The following is a 16,840-nucleotide window of genomic DNA, read 5'->3' on the forward strand; positions in this document are numbered from 1 at the left end:
GGTTTCGATTTATGATAGAAAACTTTGCAACGAAACCTTCGGCTGTGTGACGGATGCGTCGGATGAAACTCTGGTACTTCCACTAGACTAGTGTAGCAGTTAATAAATGACAATTATGTATTTAATTTTCTTGCCGGTTCTTCTCGGTAGAATCTGCATTCCGGACCGTTGGTAGACTCACTTAATATACTTTGTTAAATGATTCAAAAGTGCTTATAAAAGTCTACTCGAATAAAATATATTTTGATTTAATTTGATATAACTGCATTTTTCATACGTGTTGCTGAATTTTATAGGGTGATTATTATATACTATCTAGGAAACATTCTCAAACGTTCATATACGAATTGATGTAATATCAACTAGGGCGAGCTGCTCCAGCTCCGCCGAACCAAATACTTAATTACATTGACTGAGACAGCTCGTGATATTATATGGAACGATTAATTTTTTGCTATAATGCATTACGAATTTAAATCATTTATTATTGTTTTTCGACTCGCTGTGTTTCGTCTTATTGGATGCTAAGTCATAATTAATGGACGAAGTTCCTCGGCAGCTATCTTGCGTAACTCCCGTCGCCAACAAAAGTATAAACAGCTTGTTAGTATAATTTCATCCTAATAGACTCGATGATCTGTCCGGACGCACTTTCATTATATTTCCACTATAAAAAGTAGTCACCTAAAAGTAAAAGTAAAATTCTTTATATACATGTATATACTTATAACCAATTCATGGAGATCATTCCAATGACTTTAAACATGATACTTCTGCTATAAGTTAGCCTATAAGGACCTAGGTAACTTTCTGATGGTATCAAATGGTATGATGGTATCAAAAATGAAAATAATTTATAATCTGAGTTACTTGATTTCTTGGCGTTTTACTCCGTGGAATCTAGATTTGGAATAGTAGGTGGATTTATATTTTCTATGAAAATCTTGTAAATTGACAATTCAAATGTGCTTGCAAGTCGATACTCATTTAAAGTTAATCTAATATTCCACATATGCACTTTAGCGAAGAGAAAAATTGCAGTAAAAGTAACGATTGTATATGAAATACATGAATTTCAAACCTAACTTGGTGGATACTTATCCATCAAAAAAACTAATAATCGTTGAATAATTGATAGCTTTTTTATTAAAATCATTAAAAACACACGCAAACAAGTTCGTAACATAAAAAATACGAAAAACTAACGAATTTCAAATCGAAGTCACAACTTAATTGCGTAAGTTACTGAGGTCAGCAGTTCCGGTATCATAGATTACTTACGTAGCCGTGGAAGTAACTCAATGTCGGTCGAAGACAGGCCAGAACGAGTAGTCTCGGCACGTGGAGCGACGCTCGGCACTTAATACGTCCGGCGAGTCCAACGAACAGTCACGGTGAACGTAGCGAAGTGTGCGCATGTTACTATGACGCGATTATTTACACGCAAGGAGATCGAGGAGCGCAACCACAAAGATAATGCGGCCATCATCATCGATAACGTCGTCTACGATGTGACGCGGTTCCTCGAGGACCACCCGGGTGGAGTGGAGGTGCTACTCGACAACGCCGGCAAAGACGCTTCGCGATGCTTCCGCGACGTCGGTCACAGCGAGGACGCCAAGCTCTGGCGAAGTGAGTTCAAGATCGGCGAAGTGGTGAAGGAGGAGCAGTGGGAGATCATTTGCCAGGAAACGGAAACGACACAGGGACGAGATGAACTTACACTTGAAGGTCTTCTGAACGTGTGGTTACCCCCGCTCGCATTCGCCGCTGTGGCCATCGTCGCTTATATCTACTTATTCTAAGTTGAAAACGAAACGAATAACTTTTAATTGGTTTAAGGTGTCGGGTGTAGCACAGAATGTAGGAAAGGTTCCAATGAGTTCGTCGTGGAAGGCAATCAAGGTGAACTTACAAACGCGTAAATACTCAAAAATATTAAATTAAAATACAAAAAAAAAAATGATTATATCAAATTCTCTGCGCAGTTGCAAGTCATTCTCCGTCATAGAAAATCATGATTTAGCAATACAGTGTATCAATGTATTTATCTTAACTAAATTTATATTGAAAATTACTCATAATTATACAAAATTCCATGAATAAATGTGATTAGATACATAGAAACTATATCATTGTTATGGAATGTGGATTTCTGCTTCATAATAGAACATCAAGTTTTGCATTTACGAAGATTGTTATCAAGGCAGATTTGTTCCGTCTAAAAAAATACTTATACCACGATTAAAAAAAGACAAAAAATAAGTGTATTTCTTGACTTTTGTACATAGTTTACATTTTATTTTGTTACAATGTTTTAATGTCGTTCGTATGTTCGTACTTACGTACGTATCACGTCTGCCATTTTTTAATGTTTGACTTGATATATATTGTACTTAAAACAAAAATGCGTCGGTGTTAACGAGGTATTAGGTTTATGGAATAGTTTTTAATTGCAATTATTTATACGATAATCAACGTTTTACATGTATATAAAGAATGTATATAAGGTAGAGCGTAATGAATAAGAAATAATGAAAAAATACATTTTCGTAATTATTTAAATAAATTACCCACGAAATCATAATTAAAAAAAAAGATTATTATGTTATTATGTAAATTGGAGTGAAGATATTTATGAATTCTCTTAAATGACAACCACTGTAGCGAGTTTCACAAGAAACAAGTAATAAATAATGTATTTTTTATCTAGTTTAAATATTAATTATACTTTTATTATTTTAGTTTTAACAGTATTTCCTATATTATGAATTATCACACATTATTTTCTAGTATGTGTTGCTCATTAAGCCTTTTACTGAACATCAGAATCGATACTAGTTTATAATGAGCACGTATGTAAAAGGTGAAGCAGTAGGTAAGTAATCTTCGCTGGCTTGTGGGGTATTTGGGACGAGAACGCCACACGGCGACTTATGAAACGTGCATAAACAAGGTCGCTCGCTGCGCCGTCGCGACCGCATTATAATTTTATTATTATAGTTGACTGACTTCATACGAGTAAAAATAAATATTTGACTTGAATTCTCTGAACAGTTCTCTGTTGTGTGTGATGTAATTGTTATAATATAAAATTATAAACACAAGCAGGCCCGTCTCGATCCGGGATACATGTCAGTCACCTCCTCGTGGTGTACCCTGGGCAACGGGGCCGGCTTGAGCTTGCTCGTCGGCCACGGCTAAGACTGGCGGGAGGGATGCCGCGGGGCTGCTCCTGGTACGTCCCTGATCGGCGTCAGGGCGGACCATGTCAGTGGCCTCGTTGGCTAGGAGGGAGTGGGAGGGCTCGCTACTCGAGCCTCCCAGGTGTTCTACACCGGCGGTCAGCGGCGGAGCCTACCATCTTATCCGCCGCAGGGCGTCAGCTTCGTTGACGCCCAGCCTCCAGTGGCGAACTCGGGGGAGTTCGCTACATTCTTACGTGGAGGATGAGGGGGAAGGCGCGCACTAGGCGCGCTTTCCATGAATATTCAGCCGCCTTAGGGCGGCTGCCGCTGGTGGGGTCGCGGTTGCATGCCCTTGGCGATCCCGTGGCCTCACCACTCGGCGGCATGGTGGAAACCCGAGGATGGTTTTAGTGGGTAGGACAGGGCATTAGCACTAGCGTGCCCTGGCACGGGGCATTAGTTCCCGGTTGAGTCCCACATACCCGTCCCGGTCCCCCGACCGGGCGGCATGCGTAAATGCATTTCCTCCTCGTTAAACAAAAAAAAAAAGGCCCGTCTCGATCCACGGTAATAGAGGGTACAACGAATATCAGGTCGAATATAGTTTGGTGCGCCTCGGCGATGATGGACAAGTCTATAGGTGAGATGCCCCAGTAAGTCTCTTAATTTTTTAAGCAGATCGCCTTACCCTGTTTGTGCTCAAGCGGTTATTGTGCTTAAGACGGAGCTATTTTAACACATGTGTTTGTGTTATAGTAAATTTTTTATGTCTTCAAATACAACATTACGAAATTTGTTACTCATATAGTTTTATAATACATAAACGCGAATTCTATGATATATTGGATAAATTGTTAATCGCCTTCTTTTCCAAAATCGACTTAAAGGAAGAGGGAAAGATGTGTCAGCTGTCAGATAGCGGGGCGCAGTACTGTTTTGCTTATAATATCAGACCCAAACGCACGTTTCGTGGAAGGAAGCAGTAAACGCCAATCCAACCGCTCCTGCATATAATTTCATTGGTCACGTTGACTGGCCGTCCATCGTATTATTTTATTTTATTATGAAGTAATAGAAAGTGCGCGTGTGTTTGCTCTCACACTTCTGCACTAGGTACACAGTATCTCCTTTGCAGAGCGCCTTAGCCTGGTCCTCGATATTAATCATCGTGGTTACGATATTTTTCTATTTAAAAGATATCTTAACCTTCATTCTCATTGAATATTTATCTTGACCTAGCTCAATGCTAGCTTACAATTTAATTTGTACCATTATACAAGCTTATTCTTCAAAATCATACATGACAGCTCCTCGTCAACACAAATGTTTACTTGTTGTTGATTGATTTGATTTGATCTGTTGTTTCGTCTTAGTGTAGTTTATTAAAATAAAGGTAATGAATATTTCACATTAAAGATTTCGTAGGGAAAGTCTAGCGAAAAATATGTTGATGTAATACGAACGGACCACCGCCCCGAGGTGTTACGTTAGCGTTGGCCTTTACGGCGTTGTTCATATCCAGAGGCAATCAGAGTCAGGCGAGGCCTAAAGAATTGCATATGATGTGGTGCTATACGTTAACATTATGGTGGCAGCTGTACCTACAATACAATACTCTTATCTCATTACTTAAAACTAATACTGTCCGCTGAGTCACGGTGACGAGTCGATCGCCACACAAGAAATAAAGATAACACAACAGTATCTAAATGTAGAGTGGGGACGCGATGTTAGTGCAGACAACAGTAGCTCGCCGGTTCCGCAACACGCCAGCTGACTGCAACGCATGCAACATGGAGGAATTAAAACGCTTCTCGCGCAAAGAAGTCGCCGAACGAAGTACTAAGCAACAGGTTATGTTTATAATCCATAACCAGGTGTACGATGTGACGAAGTTCCTCGACGATCACCCTGGTGGCCATGAGGTGCTACTCGACGTCATCGGCAAGGATGCGAGCACGGACTTCATTGACATCGGTCACAGCAGTGATGCCAACGACATAATGAAGAAGTACCACATCGGCGAGGTGATTGACGAAGATAAGATGACATACCAAAAAGCAAAAGCGGCCTGGGTCGACTCTGAGCGAACAGGCGAGTCCGCGAACGACAGCTTCCTCAACTCGTGGAAGTTTCCCGTTGTGCTGGGTTTGCTGATGACGCTGCTGTACAAATATATATTCGGGTAGAGTCCAATTACTGTATACTATAAAGACAATTTCCTTCTCACTAAAACTGTACTCGATGTCAAATGTTGTTACAAGTGAGTGATGCAAAAATACTTAGTTAATACGTGTTGCGATATTTTTTATTTAGAACTAATTTATTTTAATTCACTTTGAATTCTATACGACTATTTTTTGATATCGTGTTGTATAATAAAATAAAGGACTAAAATAATACTTTAATTTGGTTTTTGTTAATATTGTATGTATATACAAACTTAACTACTCGGTGAGATCAAGGCCATAGTTGTAAGTATTTTTCTTATTATATAGTTGTTCAAATGCATTCACCGAGCACTCATTCTACAAAACCGTCAGGTGAGTTCCCGATTCGGGCTGGTATCGTTACACGATTATCCACGCTATTTACCGCACGAAGTGTCGTAACATACAAGCATTTCATTGACTATTACCAACGAGTTATTAGGTAAAATTTAAAATAATATCCACACGTTCATAGCTAACTTCATGCACCAATAATATTTGCGCAATTTATAACCGAACAGCTAGAGTCACTACAGGGCATCAATTTTGACTGTAAATTTTTGATACATATTCTTTAATTTTTAACCCTCGATGTAAAAGCGTATATGTCTGCCTGTGGCATCGAAACTCCTAACAGGATACCCTGATTTTGATTAGGTTTTTTTAGGTGAGTTTAGAATGGTCTTAGGCAACAAATTGATGTAATGATATTACAATGACATGTAAATGAGTGTAATTTCAGTAGTTCGGGCAAAATAAAATTATGTTTTACAATAATGCTCCAATCTCTCCATATGTATTTCTTTACAATCCCTCACAATCATCCAATTGTTTTCTTTATGACAGTTCAATCATTTTAAAAAAATAAGTATGTATATATATTTGTGCCAGGCTTAAATAGTGTGCCAAATATAATAGTATTAATTAAAGTTTAACAATAATTATACAAGTTCATAATAATGAAAAATAAGCTTCGATTATAATAATGTGATATAATTAATTATGACATCATATGACGTAACACCGTATTGGAGGCTAGGGCTAGTCTCTAACACATGATTACCTTGACCTGCCAGTAGGTATATCCTGATTTACATTTAAGTTTTTTATGTGCAGTTCGATATTGTTATCGTACTGAGTTTTTTGTCTCGCATATCTTGCAAAACTGTTTATACATATTATTACTATATAAACGCCTGTCATATTCTTCTCGCGTATTGTCAATTTATAAATCAAAATCAAAATATTATTAAGTAGGTTAATAAAAGCACTTTTGAATCATCATTTTACTATATATCTATGCATGCAAATTATATAGATACTATATATGCACAGATCTTTCGATATTCTTACAGACAGTTGGCTACTTTTATTTACCTACTAGTTAAACATATTCCAAATATAAAGAAAACGTGGTACAAACTTATAACATTAGTACAAGTAACAAACATAAACTTGCTTCCGTTACTTGACTGAATAGAGTCTACAACTTTTAATCGGGGATTTTTAATTTTATTCGATTTTATAAGATGATCCCAGAGTACTTATATACCGTAAGTATTCTTTACAATACAAAACTTATTTATAAATGACGTACGTGTCCCATTGGATTCCCTATTTATATAACTTGAAATTTCATTTAAATCACTGACAAATTAGTATAATCAACATCCTCCAATTACTTGCTGATAAATATAATTTCGAACGGTTTATCTGATAAAATTATCGATAATATAGCAGCGATTCGAGGGCAAATATTTCATAACATTTCACTAAGATAATTTTTCGACGCCTAGGTAAGTTTTTAAACTTTGTAGTTCCGGCAAAGTAGAATAGTTCTACCTAAATAAATCCGGGGTTGTTGCAAGAGCTTACTTAGATTGACAACAGCGTGGCTGACAAAAGTCAGATATGGTGGCGGGGAACTAACCGAGCTACGAAACATTTTATTTACAAGGATAGCGTCAGGCAGGCGTTTTTGTTATAAATTAAGTAATAAGATAAAGGTAAGGGTAATTTTGAAAACAAAAAGTAAATTTGCTATATTGTAAATAGACAATTTACAATTCTATTTGCGAACATGTACTACAAATTAAACAAGTTATTAAATTTCTACCCGTTAAATTACAATAACTGTAAAAAATATTGACAATTTAATTACTAGACTTCATTTTTTTTTTTTTAGCATTAGCAGCCCGTAAATATCCCACTGCTGGGATAAAGGCCTCCTCTCCCTTTGAGGAGAAGGTTTGGAGCATATTCCACCACGCTGCTCCAATGCGGGTTGGCGGAATACACATGTGGCAGAATTTCGTTGAAATTAGACACATGCAGGTTTCCTCACGATGGTTTCCTTCACCGCCGAGCACGAGATGAATTATAAACACAAATTAAGCACATGAAATTTCAGTGGTGCCTGCCTGGGTTTGAACCCGAAATCATCGGTTAAGATGCACGCGTTCTAACCACTGGGCCATCTCGGCTCACTAGACATACTAGACTTCAGCTGCAATGAAATAGAAAGTTTATTAAAGAGAGTTTTTTAGCTCATAAAAAAATTTGAGTATGTGTGTAACACATACTCATTTACACTTACACACACTATACACACATACGACTAGGTTTGGTCTAATTTTAACTCTACCATTGTTTAGCAGACATAGTGAAGAAACGGCAAGAATCAGGCATATTTGCTTTTTTTTAAATAACCAGATGCTAGTGTTCACAATTATTGTGATTGAAACTGAGCCTAAATGCAAGCGTTTTTTCCAAAAAGATTTATTTTAATGACCAATAAGGTTTATTGATTTATTTAGACTTAATAAACTTTTTAAACTTGTTAATTGGTAAATTGATTATATTAACCGGTAACTTATTATACCATTACCCAAAAAAGTTCTTTACCGTACCGTACACAAGCGGAAATCAGGGTTACAATTTTGTTTTAATTTCTTTCATGGAATATTTCAGTCAGTTTTCGAATTGTTTTGATTGTATACATGGCACTACTTAAGTTTTCTTGCTAGGAAATACAAATGGTTGTTCCACTAAAGATTGGAGTCATAGGTAATCCCCGGAAAGACCGTCGACTCAAGTCTTTCATTGTTCAAAATAACCACGGAAAAATTTTGCTTGACATTTAGCAGCGAAAATAACATTTTAGATATAGATTTAGTCTTCTTTCTTTTTTGTATTTAAGACTAGATTATTTATGTCAAACCAACCAATCACCCTGTGACAGACTGTGACCTTTCAAGCTTAAAAATAAGATATGTTATTCATTTTCAGAAACTTCATATATTTTTTCATGAAGAAACGAAATTAAACCACTGTTCCCAATGTCGTTAGATTTTCTTGGTTATTGGTTAACTTTTGACATTTCAATAGCGTTATGAGGACTGCAGCTGTTCAACTCACTACGTCCACCATATTGGACAAGAAAATGCACAGCACTTGACAATATACACATAAATAGGTATATAACGACGTAATATGCGTAATCTTTGACAGTAGATGTTGTCACATTTTCATTGAAGTATTACCGGGGACTGTGGGGACAGAAATAAAATTATGGGATGGGCTCAACTTGTACTCGGCCACAGATATTTAAATTACGTATTAATTTTATTAAAAATCGTAAAATATTAAATAAAATAACACATGGTAACTTCTGATTTTGTCGATAGTGTTCGTGCAAACTGTAACTTGTCAATATCAATGTCACTGTCAAACAGCTTCAAGATTTCGGTTTCCCAAATCCAAAACAGTAAACTGAGATATCATTTTACTGATTTTATACTCATAAATAAATTTATAATAACTATGTAAAATGATACATTGGCCATTCTGAAACCATTTTTAGCTAGCTAGCAAAACGTTCAAAAGATTAATTTGCGTATGCTATTGGCATACATAAACAGTAAACAAAAGTAGTATGGAATAAACAATTTTACCTCTTAAATGCACATCCAAATATAAGTTCACTGCTTAATCGGTCTAAATAAAATTAAAGAAAATGAAACTGGTAAGTCTATTTCGAGTGACAATATGCTTTTGTGGTGTTAAAAAGTCTACTTAATCATTGTATATTTTCAGTATTGTTTAAGCAGTGATGCGTCCAAGCCATGCTTTGTGCTATCATTCAAAGAGCTGCTAATAATGCTGGACTGTGGACTCTCGGCACACTCTGTTCTGAACTTCCTGCCTCTCCCACCAGTGCCCAGCACCAGACTGGCATCTCTGCCAAACTACACACCACCACATGTCAATGATCCATTACTTGAAGGGGTAAATGTTTTTTACTGTAATAAATTAAAGTGTACCTCTAAAATATACATATAATACTTTTGGTTATATCCATCAACCATTCCTACATAAAGAGTCAGAAGTGGCTTGTTCAAAAGGATACTGATATGTAAAATGGTGTACTTCGGCATTCATCCTTTAAAGAAGTAAGATTCCCTGAGACACAGATTGCAGCCTCTGGGGTTTTGATTGCCATGTTGCAAATGTATATTCTAAACTGTCTTAGAGCCTAAATTATTAAATATTAACAAATTCAAGGATAAATACCACATATGAACCCTTATATAAATTATAATCTATTATGTATTATTATAATACAATTTCTTTTACTAAATTTATTAACATAAGAATTGATAACATTAATTGCTTAAATATATAGAAATATGAATTAAAAATAGTTACTGTATAAATCTTGACCGTGTTGAATGGTGGCAAGAATGCTAGCAGCATTTCCCTGTTGAATCACAATTTAATTAATTATTCATTAGTAATTATAATGTAAGAAATACCAAACATTTAAATTCATCTTTTAATAATTTTAAACATTTATAAATGGAAGGAGAATTTAATAATCTAGGGTCTAAGATAATTCAGAACATACATTTGTAACATGGCACTCAAAACCCCAAAGGCAGCAATAGCACTAGAAAAAGGGAAAGCTTTATAAGACACATTTGCAAGCAAAAATGCATTACATATTACAAAATATCATTTAATATAAAATAAAAATATCATACTCTCATAAAATAATTAATTGTTAGAATGGGTAGCACTATTCTGATAGTCATAAATCATATATGTAGACAATGAATTATTTATTTTTATAAGTCATTAATGTTTAAATAATGTATTTGCACTATACAGTCATTTCAGTTGGTTATGGCATTGTTCACAATCATGTCTTTTTATGCTTTGTAGGAATTAAAAGAATGCTGTGGGAGAGTATTCGTAGACAGTATACCTGAGTTTTGTCCACCTCTGGACAAAGTCGTGGACTTCTCCCAGCTGGATGTCATCCTCATCTCAAACTACACATGCATGATGGCATTACCTTTTATCACCGAAGAAACTGGATTTAAGGGTCAAGTGTATGCCACCGAACCTACTCTACAGATAGGAAGGTCAGGAATATGAGAGAACTATGTGTCAATCTCTCTACAGTTGTTTAGTAGAGTATGTTTAAAAAGAATGCGTATAAATTTTAGGTTTTATTTAGAGGAACTGTCAGAGTGGGTATCGTCGTGCGGTAGCAGCAGCGGTGCCGCCAAGCGGTGGAAGGAACTAGTGCACTTGCTCCCTCCGCCGTTGGCTCTAGCGGCCCGCCCGCGTGCATGGCGACGCCTCTTCAGCCCCGCCGCTCTGGCGCGCGCGCTGTCACGCGTGCGCGTCGTGGGCTACGACGAACGCGTCGATATTTATGGTGCACTTGACGCCACCGCCGTGAGCTCCGGTTTTTGTCTCGGCTCCGCCAACTGGGTACTGCGGTCTGCGCACGAGAAGGTAACAGCGCTTCCCTTCTCCACCCGAGCATTCGCAACCCGCCGCTAAAATATTGCTCTGTACAGGTGGCCTACGTGAGCGGCTCGAGCACGCTGACGACGCACCCGCGGCCCATCAACCAGGCGGCCCTGCGCGGCGCAGACCTTCTGGTTCTGGCGGCGCTGACGCAGACGCCGGCGCACAACCCCGACCACATGCTGGGCGACCTGTGCGTGCACGCCACGGTGACGCTGCGTGCGGGCGGATCCGTGCTGTGCCCCGTGTACCCGAGCGGCGTGCTGTACGACTTACTCGAATGTCTTTCCGCACACCTGGAGGGTGCGGGCCTGGCGCACGTGCCGCTCTACGTGGTGTCTCCGGTGGCGGACTCATCGCTGGCCTACAGCAACATCCTGGCCGAGTGGGTGTCGGTGGGCAAGCAGGCGCGTGTGTACTTGCCCGAAGAGCCCTTCCCGCATGCGGCACTCGTCCGCGCCGGCAGACTCAAGCACGCACGCTCGTTACACGACGACGCCTTCAGTGCGGACTTTCGGCAGGTGAGTCTAATCTTCCCTTCCTTCGTCGGCTTCGACAGCGATCTGCCACTGACTCGACACCGTTTATCCGTAGCCGTGCGTGGTCTTCTGCGGACATCCGAGCCTACGCTTCGGTGCGGCGGTACATCTCGTCGAGCTATGGGCCAACAATCCGGCCCACGCCATCATCTTTACGGGTAAGCGTTCGAAATACGCGATGTGGTTCCACAGACATCATAACGATCGAAGGAAACTCGCCACTCGCCAGTCTAACGCACGAATAAATTTCTTCCTCGCAGAGCCGGATTTCCCGTACGCGGAGGCCCTGGCGCCATTCCAGCCGCTGAGCATGAAAGCGTTCCACTGCCCCATCGACACGTCGCTCAACTACTCGCAGGCCAACAAGCTGGTGCGCGAGCTGCGGCCGCGCGAGCTGGCGCTGCCCGAGCAGTACGCGGGCGGCGGCGCGCGGCCGCACATCAGCGCCGACGCGCCCACCGTGGTCGTGCGGCGCGGCGCCGCGCGCTCGCTGTCCGTGCGCCGCCGCGCCGCGCGCGCCACGCTGTGCGGCGCGCTGGCGGCCCGCGCCACGCCGCGCGAGCTGCGCGCCGGCCTGCGCGCCGCGCCGCTGAGCGCCGCGCTGCGCGTGCGCGACGCGCGCCTGGAGCTGGTGGCGCCGCCGGGCCCCGCGCCCGCCCCGGCGCCGCGCCTGCACTGGAACGCGCTGGACGTGGAGGCGCTGGTGCGCGCGCTGACGCGGGAGGGCGTGACGGAGGCGCGCGTGGAGGCGAGCGCGGACGGCTGCATCGTGCACCTGCCGCGCCACGACACGCTGGTGCACGTGGAGCGCCACGCCACGCACGTGTTCTGCGAGGGCCGCGCCGACGTGCGCCAGGCGCTGCGCCGCGCCATCGCGTCGTGCCTGCCGCACATCTAGGCCGCGGGCTCGATCCCATTCGACGGGAACGCTCGGCTCGGTATCGGATCCCCCGAACATTTTCTCTGTATTTTTTATTTATTTTTGTTTCGTTATACGAAAGATGAAAATAAAGATGCGAGTCCGAATAAAACGATCGTTTTAATGTATGGCATTAATGTATTCATAAATATTTAACACTTAGTGGTATCAATAAAAGTGAGTAAATATAAAGATGGACCGTTGAGAACACTACTTAAGAGGACATCTCTTACATATTTAAAAAATTTACAAGACTATTTTATGCGAGAACATGCTTCATACAACATGCTCAGAATGATATCTGTGCTAATCTTTCCGCCAATAGGAAGAGCTCTATTAGAGTCGGCAGTACAGGAAGCTATTTCTTCGCTGTTGCATGATGCAAATATTACAATAGACACACATTTAAAACAGCACTATTATTACCAATTATGTGTAGAATGTAAATGAGGGGCTTACATCAATATGAATTAGTTTTAGCAACTTACTACTACTAAATACTTTTCGTAATAACAAAAAATTATAAACTTGGTTACATAATATTTTAAGACCAAATTTAACAAAAACTTAAACAAAAAATTAATCACAGAATTAAATATTTAAAAACATATCTGTAAAATTGATTTTGTTATAAGTAAGAACTTAACTCTTATATAAGTGATGATGAGCCAACATTTTAATTATGGGCAAGCAAACTACTCATTGACATAAATTGAAAGAATTTGTAATATATCTTATGAGTCAAGAAAATTCGTAAACAGAGTGATGGAATTCATTCTGTTTATGAATTTTGTGTTCATACACATACAATATGCATTTCAGTAAATTCAAGTCTGATCAAATCAGGCTAAATTTTATTTTGAGCCTTTACAGGATAATATGCAATTAAACACATGAAATACTATAGTCCTCCAGAGTCTTTTGAAATAAAAACGGAAATGGAGCTATTCCGAAGTTGTTTATTTGTAACATCATATAATAAATCCAACTCCTGTTGCAACAGCTCTCATCTCATCGTGTATTGTTTGATTTATAAACCTTGAAAATGTTTGTGTGGTACAAGGTACTTTTAAGACATGAGAAAAATATATTAACACAAAGTAGGGATGTTTCAATATTTTTAAATGGCTGTTGTTGAAAAGCTGTGATGGCCCAGTGGTTAGCAAATGTGAATCTCGACAGATGATTGCTGGTTCAAACCGGCTGCCACTGAACTGCCATGTCTCACTCAATTCTATTTATAATTCATCTCATGCTCAGCAATGAAGGGAAACATCGTAAGGACACTGCATGTGTGAAATTTCAATTAAATTGTACCACATTTGTATCCACCAACATGCATTGGAGCAGTGTGATGGAATAAGCTCTGAAATCAAATCTTCTCCTCAAACGAAGAAGTGGCGTAGACCAGCAGTGGGACAGTTGCAGATGTAACTTTGCTTTTATAGAATTTTAGAATGATCACAAAACATTCATTATTACATGAAAAATAATCAACAATAGGTTTGATTACAATGCAAAATATAAATAGTTCTATCTGCATAAGAAACTCGAAAAGAAATCTTATGAAACAAATTCAAATTTGTTATACTAACAGAAAAATTATACCAGCCTCATCGCACCCACGAATGGCCTAAGAATTGAGGTCAAGGTCCGCGAAGAGGTCGCCGCGCGTGGCTACCGTCAGGGCGTAGTGCGTATTGAGTTGCTGCAGCAGCTCACGCTCGTCCAGCATCTCCAACGACTCGACTCGCACGCGGTCCTCCTCCGGAAATGAGCGCCACACGGTTTCCATGTCCCACGAGCGAGCCTCGTCGAAGCCGAGTCCGCGCAGCCGCTCGACCTGCGCAGCCGGTTCGCGGCAATGTCTCTCACCAGCTAGTGCACAACCTCGCGCACTCAGATTGCGGACCATCACCTCACCGAATTTGTCACCCAAATTACACTGCTCATATACAAGCAGAACGCAACGCGGGAAGCTAGAGGCGAGATGCTGTAGCAGCGCCAATGCCGCATCTGGGCGCAAATACACCAATACGCATTCGGCCAGCAGCAGGGTTGGTGCATCACCCGTAGCACCACCTGCTTCCAACTTGCGTCGCACCTCATTTAGGCAACGTAAGTCGCAACCCAGGAGATGATATCCATCCGAATGCAAGTCACCAGACCGAATGATCACCTCACCATCTAAGAAACAATGCGTGGTAGTAAATATATATATGGTTTATATATTCAATACAGTATAATTCAATAATAACCAAGGTATTATTATCAACATCTTAGTAAAGTTTCTTTAAAAATTGTATAAAACATAAGCAAAACTAGTGTTGTGGAACATTAAAACTATTACATAATATAATAAATACCCTCTTTGCATATCTTCTCAAGGAGTTGCTTGTTGCGTTTAATTATGTGGCATTTTTTACTAGTAACAGATGGAAAATCCAATTCTATAAAGTTACTGACTGCCTGAGTAGTGTCTTTAAGTCGCCAGTAAAGAGTGTCAAACCCACAGCCAAGATTAATAATTTGACACTGTGTGCCACAGCGCTGCAAAAAGACACAGTATGTAGTTGTTTGTCATGATAAATACATAAAATATAGTTCCAAACAATGTTTGTTATTTTTAAGTAATAATTGATTATTATTGAGTTTAAATTAGAATTAGAAAAGTACAAAACTGAATAACTGTCTATTACATACAAAACAGAAAATATGAAACGGATATATTAAAAAATATATGTACAATACCAAATCAAATCAAAATATACTTTATTCAAAAGTAGGCTTTTACAAGCACTTTTGTATCGTCATTTAACAAACTATATTAAGTAAAGCTACCACCGGTTCGGAATGTAGATTCTACCGAGAAGAACCGGCAATAAACTCAGTAGTTACTCTTTTTCAACATCTAAATATACAGTCATGTTAGTTAAAAAACAATTTTATATGTATGTAATATATCCTGCCTGCCTGTCAACAAGCATTAACTCCATGCTTTTTTATCATCGATATAATCTTGTATCAAATAATATGCCTTCTATACCAATGTATTTTCGAGAAATTAATTGAATTTATGAAAAGGCAAAGTTAAAAATGTCTGCAGAATTTTATTATAGAAACGGATTCCTTCAGCTGATTTAGTTTTAACATAGGCTTACCTCTAAGAACTGATGTATAAACATCTCCATAGCTTTAACTCTGGCATAGTAGCCGCGATTTATTTCAGGTGCTTTTCGATCAACATGTTTGACGAAATACGAAATATATTCGTCCTTCCAGTATCCCAACTCAACTGCGCACCGTTTGCACTCGGTGGCATCAGTGTTTGTAGCAATAATGGCCTCATCTTCAGCTGTCCACGATATTATGTTATTCATGATGACACCGGTACTTCACAAGTACACAAGAAAGAATATATTCATTAACATTGCCGTTTGGTTTATTTTATAAATATATATTACTGTAGTATTTATTTCAATGTTGTAGGTGCTTCATTTTCAAAAGACAAATATTTCATTCTATTTGCCAAGAAATTTCCAATAATCTGACTTTTTCTAATTGACAATGACAACAAACAACGACAGATGACAACTCATGATTTCTTGTTATTTATGTAAAAAATATGTCCGTTATTTACATTAAACAATTTTTTTATGTTAATAATAATGTTAAAACTTAATTCTAGAATGAAGACGGCAGAATTGGATGACAATCATGTAATGAATGATTAAACTTAAAAAAATTATACAATATTAAATTTGAAGGAATCAGCAAGTTTACTGGAAACTCATGGAAGGTCTGGTTCCCAGAGATTCCTTAGTTGGCAGAAACTGTGTATTGCGCAACATAAATCCTCCCCCTTAACTTCGAAATCTGAGGGTTCGCTTTTGTTAGGCACTCGTAAATTTTAGTTTTTACATAATTTAAGAAACACCTTTTTATAATATTAAAATACAAAAGTTAAGACTGATACAAAAATGATAACATAAAGAACAATGGTTACTTAGCTAATAGAACATGGTTGAAATGAACTTAAGTTATAGGACAATGCATTATGGACTTTCACTTTGCTTTAACACTTGATTCAAATATTTTACGTCATCGAGCTTCATTTGTTTAATATTCATTAAATTCGCGGCACTAACACTGTTCTTCTTTAAA

General features: G+C 39.0%; 4 protein-coding genes across 4 annotated transcripts; 3 read left to right on the forward strand and 1 right to left on the reverse strand.

Annotated features, from left to right (window-relative positions):
• The first annotated feature begins 1,322 nt into the window (after positions 1-1,322).
• LOC125066716 (cytochrome b5-like) lies at positions 1,323-2,545 on the forward strand. The gene has a single exon (XM_047674952.1). The coding sequence runs from the start codon at positions 1,425-1,427 to the stop codon at positions 1,803-1,805; it is 381 nt and encodes a 126-aa protein (XP_047530908.1). The 5' UTR covers positions 1,323-1,424; the 3' UTR covers positions 1,806-2,545.
• A 1,197-nt stretch (positions 2,546-3,742) lies between these two features.
• On the forward strand, positions 3,743-5,594 carry LOC125066707 (cytochrome b5-like). Its single transcript, XM_047674940.1, has one exon. The coding sequence runs from the start codon at positions 4,916-4,918 to the stop codon at positions 5,375-5,377; it is 462 nt and encodes a 153-aa protein (XP_047530896.1). The 5' UTR covers positions 3,743-4,915; the 3' UTR covers positions 5,378-5,594.
• Positions 5,595-9,090: 3,496 nt separating this feature from the next.
• Positions 9,091-12,782, forward strand: LOC125071719 (integrator complex subunit 9). The gene is made up of 7 exons (XM_047682110.1): positions 9,091-9,422; positions 9,494-9,685; positions 10,622-10,824; positions 10,909-11,203; positions 11,269-11,739; positions 11,813-11,915; positions 12,018-12,782. Exons 1-7 carry the CDS (start codon positions 9,414-9,416, stop codon positions 12,653-12,655), a joined length of 1,911 nt encoding a protein of 636 aa, XP_047538066.1. The 5' UTR covers positions 9,091-9,413; the 3' UTR covers positions 12,656-12,782.
• A 12-nt stretch (positions 12,783-12,794) lies between these two features.
• On the reverse strand, positions 12,795-16,238 carry LOC125071805 (leucine carboxyl methyltransferase 1). Its single transcript, XM_047682232.1, has 3 exons — positions 15,838-16,238; positions 15,043-15,226; positions 12,795-14,863 (listed from the first exon to the last, which is right to left on the reverse strand). The coding sequence occupies exons 1-3, from the start codon at positions 16,054-16,056 to the stop codon at positions 14,310-14,312; spliced, it is 957 nt and encodes a 318-aa protein (XP_047538188.1). The 5' UTR covers positions 16,057-16,238; the 3' UTR covers positions 12,795-14,309.
• Between the last annotated feature and the right edge of the window lie 602 nt (positions 16,239-16,840).

The sequence above is a fragment of the Vanessa atalanta genome, chromosome 1 (assembly GCF_905147765.1).
Source record: "Vanessa atalanta chromosome 1, ilVanAtal1.2, whole genome shotgun sequence".
Classification (NCBI taxonomy): Eukaryota; Metazoa; Arthropoda; class Insecta; order Lepidoptera; family Nymphalidae; genus Vanessa; species Vanessa atalanta.